The sequence below is a fragment of the Panthera uncia genome, chromosome E3 (genome assembly GCF_023721935.1).
Source record: "Panthera uncia isolate 11264 chromosome E3, Puncia_PCG_1.0, whole genome shotgun sequence".
NCBI lineage: Eukaryota > Metazoa > Chordata > Mammalia > Carnivora > Felidae > Panthera > Panthera uncia.
The window spans coordinates 13,406,471-13,420,158 of NC_064815.1; the positions used below are offsets into that span (position 1 = coordinate 13,406,471).

Here is a 13,688-nt window from a genome sequence, read left to right on the forward strand (position 1 = left end):
TGTTGGTCCTGGCGAAAAGCAGGATGAAGGGATGAAAGAGGTTGTCGTGAAAGTGTCTGGAGTTCAGAGTGCTGGCATGCGGGGCACAGAGTAGGGCATGGCTGTTCCTCCTCTTGTCAGTGTAAATTCTGTGGCGGTGTGGGAGGTCCCACATGCTCGGGGTGGTAGCCGGGCAGTCCCCTTGGTCTGGGTGAGCAGCTCAGAATTTGGCCGTGCTGCAGTAAGAGGGTGCATTGAGGCCATGGGTGAGCATGTCTGCTGGCTGAATTTGTCGTATGTGGTGCTTCGAGTCACAGTAGAAGATATGCTGATGTAGTGTGTTTAAATCAACATGCCCGATCGAGATTTTGGTGGCATTCATACGCTAGTAGGAATTGCCTTAGTGAAGTCTGGCGGTGTCCCTAATGCCCAGTGCAAAGCTTGCTGTGAAAACTGGGTAGAGGCACACGCCTTGGGCTCCATTCCCCAGCTGTCAGCAGAGATGCAGCAAATTGAGGAGGTGGGAGAGGAGTAACCAGGTCACAAGGACACCCTGCTTCGTTACGGCCCACGGAGGCTTAACTACTAGGGTGTTTGTACAGCGACTTGCCCGCTAGTGAACGTGGCTCTCTTTCGGTTCTAAAGTGTGCTCCATCTGATGGCCCATTTGTTCTGAGCGGGGCTTGAGGAGTACAGCTCGCTGAGAAGCGGACAGTAAGAGCCGTTCATCCTGGGCAGCCGTCCGGGACCACCCAGACGTGATCGGCATTGCTCACTCCTTCCATTCATTCCAGCCCGGGTGTCAGGCCTCACCGACTCCAACCCCTCCTCGTGTGATAGTCTGATTCCAATCATTTCCGCTTTTGTTACCTGTCCTCCTCGTCACTTGACATAAAGCCCCGTACGGTTTTCAGGCATCTGCACATCAGCAAAGCTTTGGGATCTTGGAGGCTGAAAACGCAGAGCCCCTGGTCCCCATTCTACATCACGACAGCCTTTCATGTGATAGCGTTTCCCAAACACTGCATCGTTATCTGATCACATATCATGGCCTACATCCTCCAGGAGTCTAGATGCCGAACTGCTTCAGAAAGTAAATCATGCTCCCAGGACTTGGTTTCTCGGCAATCCTGTCATCTGAAAACATTGTTTGTGTAGCCGAGGTCAAAAGCTTCAAGTACTGCTTTAATGAGCTGCAGTTCTGTTCATGTGACATTCTCCTCCGAACCTAATTGCCCTTTACAGCGTATGAGTAAGTGTCTCTGAGTGCATGTCTGAATGTGTGTTTGATGTGCTGACATTTCTGAATTGAAACCACAAAGTGTAACCTTTGTATGTTTGCTATTACAACTCCAAAAGCAAGGCTTAAGAAAGGGGGCGAACTTTCTACTTAATACGATTTATTTAAGAATAGAACCTCCCTCCCCGAGGCAGCACCAAATGCTCGGGAGAACAATACCTTTCAGAAAGCTGGGATTTAAAGTCATTCTTCTGAAACCCGTACTATTCAAATATACCGGACAAAATATTGAGTTATTGTCTGTGCCAAGCAGCGTTCTAAGTGCCTTCCAGGCACTACCTCAGTTAATTCTCTATGAGAGAGAATTATGGGTGTCATTATGGGGGTCTCTATGGGTGTCATTGTCACTGTATGACAGATGAGGGCACGCAGCCTGGAGAGGTTAGGATGTTTGCTCAAGGTCCCGCAGCTAGCAGGTGGCAGAGCGAGGCCTCGAACCACGGACTCCACACTGCCAGTATCCTTGGAAAGATTATCAGAAGCACTTGGAGCCCCTTTTAGGGTTTGAAATTGCACCGGTGGGAAGGAGCCAATACCACCATCCAACAGTGTCTGTTGCATAATAGACGGAGACTAGATATTCTTCACAATTCAAATGATTTAAAATTTATTTTAAAATGTCGCAACAAACAAGTAACATATTCACACCTACTGGCAGGGTTTTCAAAGATGCAAATTTCACCGGCTCCTTCAGGCTTTGATTTTGAGGCTGACAAAGACCGCAGACGTTGAATGCCCTCCGAGGGCAGGGCATGGCAGCATCCGAGCTGAGGCACTCAAGACGGGCTCATTAAGGAGTAGACATCTCCCCACTCGGCTCTGTTTGTTCTTTCGGTTATCCAGAGTGTGAAGTTTATACAGATCCTCGTCAAGATATTAGGCTACATTCAGACACTGACGCACAAATAGCCAAGAGTTGTTTAGGACACGGAGGCCCGGAGTCTGTCTGTTTATCATTCTCTCCCTCCCTCCACCCACCCGTGGAGAGCTGTGGATCAAACCAGGCTCCCTTTGGGCAGTTGGAGTTGGCAGACTCCTGGGCCAACTGAAGTTCCTAAATCACTTGCCAAGTGCATGACTCTGAGCTGTCCCCCGGTGGAGATGCCAGCCGTGTGAACTGAACTGGTAGATGGGAAGGTCACATGCTGGGGGAGAGCACACAACTCTTAGGATGTGTCTGGCAATAACCACTGAAAGTAACAGAAGTCCAGAACTGGAGGAGCCCTTCGACGTGGGTATAGATACCATCATTCTAGAGAGGAACGAGCAGAGGCCAGAAGATTTGCTTCAGTGACTTACACAGGAAATAGAAAAGAACCAGGCCAAGATGGGCCCTCCAGTTAACGGATGCAGGACTTTATTAATACTGTTTACAACCGTAACGATAAAATGGGCCAGGCGTGTTCTGTGAAATTATTCGGTTTTACCAGAAAGCAGAGCCTTCGGTCTACTCACAACCGCCCTGTGAAATACTACTGTTATTACCTTCTGTGTGTAGGTAAGGAGGTAGGCTCAGAGAGGTTAAGTAACTTGCCCATGGCCACACAGCTAGTAAGTCCAAGTGAGTGCCAGTTTAATTTAAAGGCCTGTTTCATGAGTTCGAGCCCATGTCAAGCTCTGTGCTGAAAATACGGAGTCTGCTTGAGACCCTCTCTCTGTCTCTCTTTTTCTCTCTCTCTGCCCCTCCCCCACCCTCTCAAAATAAATAAATAAACATTAAGGAAAAACCCCTTCCCTCAAACCTGGGATCGCTCCTTCCCACGAGTAGGACCGCTGCCCCTGTCTGCTCATACACGCAAACCTTTGAAAGAACTGCTAATTCTTGTTACCTCCAAGATCGTATTTCATTACAATCCATTCTTTTTCTAGTTTGGTGCATCTGGCTTCTGCCTCCACCTCTCTGTTTTGACATTTCTCCTGGGGAGTTGTCAGTGACCTCAGAACAATCTTCTGTCAGAGACTCGTCTTCTCATTCTTGACCTCATTATATTATTCGATATTCTGATCTTCTCTCCTTTAAAAAAAAAAAATCCTAAAATATGTGAAATATGCAAAGCAGCATCAAAACTATACAGTGAGACTGTCTCCTCCTCCCGCCCTTGACCCTCAGCTAGGTGCCTTGGTTCTCCTTCCCGGAGCCACTCACAGTGGCCCAGTTCCGGGCCAGCCTTCTAGAGAGGCTGAGTACAAGCGCAGGACTACCCCACATCACACAGGAGGATGCCAGCACGCATCTTCGATTCCCGTGCCTCACTTTGTTACCTTCTGTCTCGCAGATTGTGTTTTGTCAGCATCTCGAGATCTACTTCATGTTCAATAGCTTCCTAGTTTCGCACACGCATGAGTGCATCTGTAGGGTAAATTCAGAGTCCCCTCCTCCACTCTTTTTAAGCCCCTCTTCTTTCTCATTTATATGGCCCTGAGCTCACTGATTGTCCAGAAATACTGACTCCATGAAGGCTCTGAGGCCATGATGTCAAGACACTCATGACCCAGAAAGGGAAAGAAAAACTTTCATTTCTTGTTTATTTACACGTGCAGTTTCTTAAAAACAACCACCCTTCACCACTGAAGAACAACAACTTCTTGGTATGTAAATCTGCATTAAAATGTCTTTCCAAGCCCAGGCGCCTGGGTGGCTCGTTCAGTTGAGCTTCCAACTCGGCTCCGGTCATGCTTCCGATTCTGTGTCTCCCTCTCTTTGCCCCTCCCCCACTCTCACTCTTTCTCTGTCTCTCTCAAAAATAAGTAAACATTAAAAAATTTAAAAAATGTCTTTTCAAGGCAGCAAGGCTTGGGTTGGTGGCGGGGGGAGGGAGTGGAAATGTGTCCCTTTTGCCCCCGGGCCCACATCTGCCCCTCACTTCTAACTGGGAGCCCCATTTAGGGCCTGACGTCACCTTGCACCCTCCCATATCCCACTAGCCTCGGGTGGAAAAGATACCCGTTTGTGTCTTAAACGCCTGTACTTGCAACAGCAATATCCCAGGAGAGGCTGAGTCATGGCAGGGCCTGCAGGACCCCTCTGTAGCCAGAGCACGGCCACTGCCAGTAGACTAGCTCACCGCACTCCATGGAAGCTACCAGCTACCATGTCACATGTCTTCTGTGCATTTTATCAAGTCCTCCTCACCCCACGCTATAAGGTAGGTTAATTCGACATAACAAAAAGTTGGCTTAGGGAAGTCAGCTCACCTGCTTAAGGAATCGGTACCCGAGTCGGCATTTAAGTTCCCGCCATTCGTAAGACAGTAAAATGTAGTAGGAAGCCTGTGGTCTTTGGAATCGAACAGACCCGACCCTGGATCTTGGTTCCCCTCCTTGACCCTGTATGGCCCTGACCAAGTCGTTAACTTTCCAAATTACCTGTTCGGTGGAGATGATAACCCTTTTCCTGCCTGTCTCACAGACCCGTGAGAATCGAAGTTATAAAAACATAGGCAAATAAATGGGGTAACTTTATTTGAAGCCAGCGACATGGGTGAAGAATAGATAAGAAAAATATGACACTCTGTTCACACGGGAAAATGTTTAGAGTGTTTCATCTCGTTTCTTAAAAGCAGGGTAAGTAATAAAGGACTGACTCTTTATTTTGTATCTTTATACAAAGTCTCCATCCATCTGTTTGTCCCGCCAGGACAGCAGACTAAAATGTTAACGTCATGAAGGTATGGAGGGGGTGAAATAACAAAGGGTTTTGTTGTTTATTTTTCTTGTGCTTTTGAATGATTTGTTTGTTTCGGCAAGAAATGTACAAGGCTGATGGAAGAGTCTGGATTGTTGCCAGATCTGGGATCAAATCATAGGTACTTAAGCCTTGCTGTACAGCAGAGACATCATGGAACCATTGGATTAAATGAGATACTGTTTATGAAGTACTTAAACAATATCGGGCTTATACGTACTTAATAGGCACTGCTACTCATCCGTCTGACAACATTGAGTGCCTGCTGTGTGCCAAAACCTGTCCTGAGTCCTGGGAAGGCGATGGTGTGACTTCAGCTCTTGTGGGGCTTAGAGTCTAGATGGGAATATAATTCATCAGCAGAGAAGCAAAGAAATAAACATGTAATAGAGATTGGGCTATTTGGGTATTTTTATTTCCTGTGCGAAAGTGATGCCCTGAGGGAGAATTAACAGGAAGGGAGAATTGGAGGTCCTACTTTATCCGGAGGTGATCCCGAACAGCTACTCTGAGGCAATGGCATTTTGACCAAAATCTGGAGGAAAAGAAAGCATTGCATCTTATTTTTAGATAAAACAAAATACCAAACTTGCTACCCAGTGCAAAAGCCCCTTCTCTTGCTGACTTCCTTCTAACTAAATAGACACAAGAGATCAAACACCCCAATTGTAAGGAATCTTCACTATTTGCAGACAAAGGAGCTTTAATCTTTCTTTTCTTTCTACGCTGTATTTTGTCTGACTCTGCTGGGGAGAGAAACCTTGGTACACAAACGACTTAAAAATGATCCAACGTGTTTACAGCTCTGTGCTTAACTGACTGCTTCTCACTGGGTGGGGCCCTCCTGTGTTGTCCTGCTGCGGAGAACTGTCTGTAAGGCATGAAAAGGACCCAGAATTTCATTGAATTTGCACATTAAAAAAAAAGAATACTCTTTTGTCTTTTTGCCCAGGCTGTATGGCTTACGTATATTTTCAGTGTGACCTTCTAGCTTGGGTTCCTGCTGTCTTGATAGAGGCCGGGTTCCCCTGGTGTCTTTCTTTCTGGTCGCACTCAGCTTAGATGTCACCTCCTCCAGAAAGTCTTCCTGGCCCTTCTTAGGTGCCTCACTTCTGTGCTCAGTGGCCCCAGTTGTTACATGGTGCCATGTGGTGGCCTGTGTGTGTGTCTGTCTCCTGCTAGACCACAAGCTCCGTGATGACAAGGACAGGGATCCTCTTGTGTGCCATCATATCTCCAGTGCTTTAGCACACCTCCAGCAGAAGAAGCACCAAGGCCTCAAAATGGCAATAGCTCCCTCATTTAAATGAGCTTTTGTGGGGTTTTTTCTTATTAAAAAAAAAAATCTGTCATTTAAATTTTCAAACACACAAGCAGAAGAGATAAAGGAGAAAAGTAAGCAGTCTGTAACTTGCTGGTCTTTATACGCACATAGACAATATACAGTATCTGTAAGCACACACATTTGTGTGTATAATTTATAGAATGGGAACATATTGTATGCAGCTAGTAATTATATGTAACTATGCCATTTAATATTCTTCTAAATCTCCTTTTAATTTTTAAGAGTGTGTTGCATTATAATACGTCAAATAGATGTATCATTACTTATTTAACTTCTTTTCCCTATTGGTGGATAGTTTGATGTCAACTTTCTTCCCCCCCACCCCCCCCACCAGTTTTCTGATGAACATCTTATATCTTGGTGGGATAAACCCAGGCATATAGAGGAGGGGTCCAGGGAAAGTCTCCTGGAGGAAGTGACATCTGTCTGGAGAGGAAAAAGATGTGTAGGAAATGCCCTGGTTTGGGGGGGGTGGTGGGTTGGAGGCAGGTGTTCTGCACCCCCCCCCCCCAGGTAGAGGAGACAGCTCATTGCAAAGGCTGGGCAGTGACAGAGTACATGAGTGTTCTGGGAACCCCGGGGACCGAGTACAGCTGGAGGGCGTGTTGTGGTGGGGGAGGGGCACTGAGAGGCTAGTGACCCGGTGACCAGGGCCTTGTGAGCCATGCTGAGGAGTGTAGGCCCTGGGCAAGGGGGAGCCACTGCAGAAAAATGACATATCCAGGTTGGCATCTGAAAGATCCCTCTTGCCGCTATGACTAAGCCAACTCCACTTTCGACAGCCAGACCCAGAGCTGTTATTAACACAATGAAACAGAAATTAGAAAGAAGAGAAGGGGTGGGGGGCGAAGAGCTCACATGTAGCAGCTCACAGAGAAGCTTTTCAAACTGTCTAGGTTCTCAGATTCAGAGGCACAATCGAACAACAAGTCAAAATCCTTCTTGCTCTCCTCTCCCACCCTGGAAAGAGGCGCCTTGTGGTTTAAATAACCATGTTGGCTTGGGTCCCCGGCACGGTTCCGGGAGCTCCAGTGGTGCCCTGGCCACAAGGGAGGTGGGTTTTCTTTCAGTAGCTAAGTGAGGCTGAAGTACCCAGCCAGGGCAGCCAGAGAAACAGGTGTGGTCCACACTGCGCGTGTCACTGGATCACAGCCGCAGAGCAGCACGTTCTCCAAGGACACAGCAGGCTCAGAGCCCTCCAGGCTGTGCCTCCCCAGGGCTGACGTCTCCATTTAGGGAGCGCTCCTGAAGCTAATGGGCAGTGACAGCTCCATTTGAAAAACACGGAAACACTTAGGGAGGCTGTGATCTGCCAGCTCCGTAAGCTGCTTATTAGCAGGAAAATCACGCTCCCGCTGTATTGTGCCCCCTTGGTTAACCCCTGTTTTTCCATGTCCCCTCTGCTATCTCACTTAAAGATTTCATTGTTCTCTGAGGCAGGGGGGTGGGGGGGAGAGTGGCGGGGAGTGCAGGGAAGGGGGAGGCTCGGAGCCTCCGGAAGCTGTTTCTCTGTGTCCTATCACAGCCTCTGGGGAGGCCCCGGCAAAGCAGCAGCCCTTCTGGTGTGCATGGGAAACTGATGGCTTTTAAAGAAAAACGGCTCCCGAAGATTCTGTGTCTCAGCTCACGTGCTTCCTATGCTGGCTGGTTTGGGTCCCAGCACCCAGGCCAAAGAGGAACCCTCGCAGGTCTGCCTTACTCCCAACCACCGGTCCCTGCCACCTTCTGCCCCCCCGCTCCATGCACCATCTCTCTGCTCTGGATGATGCCACCCAGTTTCCAACCCTCCCCAGTGCCTCTGCCGTCAGTCTAGCTGCTGCACCCTTTTCTGTCCCCACACCACAGATGAGGGGACTCCTACAACCCTCGACATCCCCACTGGACTCTCAGACTTATCAAACAGGAAACCAAGTGCCCCTTTGCCCCCCGAAGGCTCTCTACCCCTTCCCCCATTCACCGTGGAGCCCAAGTGCAAAGCTGTAGGGTCCGACAAGTCCTCTCGTCCTGAAATGCTGGTCTGACCCATCAGCAAATCTTGCACCCCTTCCCCCACTCCAGATGTACCTTTCCATCTATCCCAGAGGTACCTTCTTCTGAGGCACTATCCTGTCTCATCTGGTTGGCATCCCTGCCCCTTGCCCGTCCATCAACTTTGTATGCGGCACCAATGATCCCACAGAAACATGAGCAGAGCCTGTGGGCTGATCAGAATCATCCAGTGGCTTCTTACCAAGCTGAGATGGAAATCCTCTGCCTCCGGGTCACTGCTCTGGCGACACTGGCCTCACTGCTGTTGGGTGACTCTGCTGAGCGAGCACCTGTCTCCAGGCCTTTGCACATGCACTTTCCTCCACCTAGAATGCTTTTCCTCCAGACGTTCAAATGTCCTTACTTCACTGAGGGCTTGCTTCAAAGCTCATCTCCTCAGAGCTGACCACTTTTTTGAAAATGGTGTTCTCTTCGCTCTTTATCACTGACCTGACTTTATTTTTCTTAATACCACTTACCTCTGTCTGACATTAAGATACCTCTATTTACATTTACAGTTCCCCTTCTATTTATGTGTTTATCGCCTTCCTTCCCCAGTAGGACGTAGGTTCCCGTGAGGCATAGATTCTGTATAATTTACTATTAGCACAGGGTCTGGCATATAGTAGGAACTCAGTAAATATCTCTTGAGTGAAAACAAATGCATAAGCAATGCAAGAATGTGAGCAATAATCCTGACCACACTGCGCTGAGGGTCCATCCTACTTTGGGCAAAAGTCTCCCCCCTCCCACGCTGACCAGCACAGCATACCCCAAGTCCTGATTGCATGGCTGGGCATTGGTGGCGGGGGGGGGGGGGTCACTTCTTGTTTTCTGAGACCCGAGGCAAAGATATCAACAGGGCTCAAAGAATTTAGCTTGGAATAACAAATCAGTTTGTTATAATGCTTATAGCTAGGGTGCATTGACACTTCCTCGGTGCCCAGGAACAGTCACACGCATGATGTCCTGGTCTCCTCCGCACACCCTGTAAGAGTCTGCAGGCTATGGCCTCGTGGGTGCCTTCTGCCCAGATGGGAACAAAGCAGGAAGCTGAGGCCATCTGAGAGCTGAGTCCCATGCACACACACACCGCCCCCCCCCCCATATCTCTGCTTCCCTTGACTGTAGGGCTTGAAGGAGCAAAGGGGAAATATGCACTCCTTGACTTTCTCAACTTTCCTTCCCTCTGCCAGCGACTCAGGCTCAGTGTCAGCTCTCCATTTTCTCATCTGTCTCTTCCTAATTGCCAAGTGGGGTGGCCTGTTCTCTGCAACTTTTCCTGCTTGACCTCTTGGAGATAGCTACGACAACACCCTTCTCCCTGGATTCCCTCAGTCCCCTGCTTGCCTGACAGTGCTCCCTTCTGGTTCTCCTCTTCCCACTCTCAGTTTTAGGGGCAATTTTCTCCCTGGCACATGGAAATCAGATCCCCACCTCCCAGGGTGGTTATGTGAAGCAAAGAGGTGATGTATGTGAAACCCTTAGCAGTGCGGGTTGCCTGGAAACTGCTCAGTGGGTTTTATTACTATTATTATTATTATCTTTTTCCCACTTTCCATGTTCTGTACTTTAAGTTTTTTTTTTTTTTTTTTTCCAAGACCGCTCTCCTTAGCTCCGGAATCTGTACTTCTAACCCCCTTGGGTCATCTCTTGGAACCTCTCTGGTCCCTCAAAGTCATCGTGTTCAGGGACATCTAGTTGGCTCAGTAAGTTAAGTGTATGACCGGCTCAGGTCATGATCTCACAGTTCGTGGGTTCGGGCCCCGCGTCGGGCTCTGTGCTGACAGCTCTGAGCCTGGAGCCTGCTTCTGATTCTGTGTCTCCCTCTCTCTCTCTGCCCCTCCCCCGCTCACACTCTGTCTCTCTCTCTCTCTCCAAAATAAATATTAAAAAAAAAGTCATCGGGTCCAAACGGAAGTAGCTGTCCTTCCGAATTTTCCCATTTTCTCTGCCTCTGGGATTGCCATCACCACATTCTCGCTGTCATTCAAACCAGAGACCTCATCATCCCCATCCCTGACTCCTCCTCCCTCCCCCACCCCCCTGCCCCACTTAGTCACGTACTCATCAACCGACAAACCATTCGTGTAAAATGGAGCCAGGAGCTTAGGCTCCGACGTCAGAGGGGCCTGTCTCACGTTGCAGCTCTGCTATTCATTGACTGTGTGCCCTTGAACACGTTACGTAATCTCCCTGGCCCCAGTGTCCTCATCTGTCCAGTAGGGATGATGCCCACTTCGTAGGGTCATTGGGAAGATTTAATAAGGTAATGCAAGTAGAGCATTCTAGGGTGCCTGGCATTTAGCAAATGTGTAATGAATATTAGCCGTCATGACTGCTAGTGCTTCTGTGTTGTCAGGTTGTGGTCGCCTCCTGTAGACACTGTGTTCAAAATACCAGAACTTCGTGCCAATGTTTGGGTGGGAATCAGTCTGTGCGTGTGTGCGCGCACATATACATACACACACGTTACAACTCTGATTCAGCCCGAGGACCCCAGGATGGGTGAGAGATGATCATGCTTTTCTCTATCGATCCCAACTGCCCCACCAAGCACTGCTGTGTGTTTCATTCCACACCCTCCATTCCCATTTGGAGAGAGAATGGCTGAGCTTGCCTGCTGGCATCTTGCACTTAAGTGTCAGTGACCCACCCAGCTCACCAAGGCCTCGTGGTTGGCTGGCAGTTGCAGAAACCAAACCCAGGTCTTGGGATCTGTCTTCATGGACTAGAGTTTGTAAATTCCTGTATCTCTGGAGCTGGAAACATACATTGTTCCTGACTGGCAGCCAGAGGACAGCCCTTTGAGGGATCCACTGCTAAATACTGGGATCTCCCAGGTGACGTATAACTGGCTCATGACTTAGCATCTGGTGCCACATGAAACATCACAGGTACCTTAATCCCATCTCTTTCAACAGGTGGGCCTGGCTGATGCCTTGCGGTGAGGGGGGGGGGGGAACATGCCACATGTCACCAGCCCCACCATCTCATGCCTTTGCCATGCAGCTCCTGACTGCCCAGGGGACACCCAGGGGCGGCTCACGAGCCCTAGAAACTGAAAGTCGGGAGCCCGAGGTCATGTACCAAAGGTCATGAGAATTTTGCATTTTCTGTTGCTCTCATTTCTGGTCATTGAAACCACCTCTCTGAGGCGGCAAAAGGGAAGGGATCCGAGAAAACCACAGCCCGGTTTTGTTTGGTTCTGTTTTGTTCGGGGTTTTGTTTTCGTTTTTGTTTTTCCACCTACCACAAGTTCTTTTCTTCCCCTCTCATAGTGTGGGCGAAATGCTGAAAACTTCGACCGGTTTTTCACCCGCCATCCACCCGTCCTAACACCTCCCGACCAGGAAGTCATCAGGAATATTGACCAATCAGAATTCGAAGGATTTTCCTTTGTTAACTCTGAATTTTTAAAACCTGAAGTCAAGAGCTAAGTAGATGTGTAGACCTCCGTCCTTCATTTCTGTCATTCAAGCTCAACGGCTATCGTGGTGACATCTTTTTTTCGTTGCAACGTTGCATCCATGTTTTATTTGCTGACGAGACTAGAGTGACCATGTTTCAGAACCCAAATGTCCTCAGGTCGTTTGGAGCATCTCTGTGAGATGGGATTATGCAGATGGCATGGCGAAAATGTTGCCGCATAATTAGCACATTCGCAAAGTCCTCTTACAATCCACGTTCGCCAGTGTGTCAGCTCAGTAGATCCAGTGGGGACAGAAAATGCCTGCTTTCTCTCCCTTTTTTCCAGCGCTCCCATTTCACACGTTTTTCCAACTCCAAGCATCCAGTCTAGATTATTCCCACCAAGCGAGCCGATGATCGGACGCTAGCAGTATTCTCTCCCTTCCTGCCGGACCCAGAGCTTGGCATGTATCCAAGTATATGGTGGCTTTCACTTAGAGGGAAGCCCTCCATTCTGCCCGGTTTGGAGGCACCGTGAGCCGCATGCTAAAAATAAAATTTTATTTGTTATTTTTTTTAGACTCGAAGTTAAGACGATTATCTCGGCCCTTTTAAAATGCCGAGAGTGTGCTTTTAGACAGTCTCAATCTAAAAGTACCTCAAGGGGTCAGTCAAAAGGCAGCCAGCTCGGGCACCACCTCCAATGCTGTGATTTCTGATCCTCTGCATCCCTGATCACCTTCATCCTCAAACTACTTGCAAAGGGCATTTGCACCACTCCCTGAAAAGACATGGTCACTCTAGCAAGGTCCCAGAGGACCGTGGTTTTACATTACATTTCAAATTTTATTTGCTTTGGGGTTTTATTTCTGTTGTTGTTCAAACGCAAAAAGAAAAAAAAAAAACCCACTTTGTTACACATGCTTTGAAATATATGTCCCAGTGTTATTAACCACAATGACCTGCTTTGATTTGTCGAGAAGGCGGCTCTGGAGCCTGGCAGACCCATGCCTGGGTGGAAGGGATTCGCCTAGGTTTGTGGCTGGTTTTGGGAAACTAAATAAGTACTCTGAGAAAGACACCATCTCCTGAAACATAGACAGTCGTATTCTTCACTTTGATGTTGTTTTGCAAGATGTTTGTGGAAATGTCCATTTGTATCTGGATATCTGTTCTGTGCCATTTTTTTTCTAGCATCGAGATACAATAAAAAAAAAAAAAAGAAGAAATGCTATTTCAAGAAAACGGCTCTTTGAAAAACGTGGACCCAAACTACAAAGCAGGGCTCCTCAGGCTTTGGGACAGAAAGGAACTAAACCCAGATTTTAACCTCAGCCCCAGGGTTCAGCTGGTCAGAGAGGCCAGGGCTGGACACCATTCAGGGGCTTCTGGTGGCCTGTAGTGGGATGGGATGAGCTGGCTGAGGCTTCCAACGATATCGGAGCTCAAAGCCAGAGTCAAGTTTAGGGGCCAGCTAGGAGCATGGCTGGAGATCTTGATTTTCTTATCAAAATCACCACTCCTTCCAGCTTGGACCAAATATTCTTTCTTGCAAGCAGCTTTGTGAGCCCCTAGAAGCCAAGGAAAGCCCTTGGGTGGGAGAAATCCTGTTTCTGCCTGAGTGGACGAGAACAGCAAGGTGTTTCCCATCCTTGCCTACTGCCTCCTTCTATTCTCAGGCAGCCCTACAGAGAATTCCTATCACAAGTCGAGTGATTTCCAGAAGCACCAGGGCTTCTAAGAGACCATCAGGAGAACTTTAAAAACTTGACTAATGCCGTTGAAGTAAGACTTCTCATCTTTAAGAAAAGCATGCTTTGGATTTGCACAGGCAGAGAGGCCCCTGGCTCGCTCCTGTCTGCCCTCCGCGTTTCCTTGCTGCAGGACCTCATGTGTGGCAAACTTGAAGTCTCAGCTGATGAGCTCAGGAAGTTAGAGAA

At 48.4% G+C, this 13,688-nt stretch overlaps 1 protein-coding gene across 3 annotated transcripts in view; it reads left to right on the forward strand.

The window, feature by feature from the left end:
* PRKCB (protein kinase C beta) overlaps positions 1-13,688 on the forward strand; it is a 331,104-nt gene that overhangs the window by 307,622 nt on the left and 9,794 nt on the right. For 2 of the 3 annotated variants that reach the window (XM_049638439.1, XM_049638441.1), the window contains one exon: positions 11,619-12,977. The exons of the other annotated variant lie outside the window; for it this stretch is intronic. In XM_049638439.1, the coding sequence (XP_049494396.1) occupies positions 11,619-11,777 (159 nt within the window). In that variant the 3' untranslated portion in view covers positions 11,778-12,977. Of the gene's footprint in view, positions 1-11,618; positions 12,978-13,688 lie in introns of those variants that run through there. 3 annotated transcript variants of the gene reach the window in all.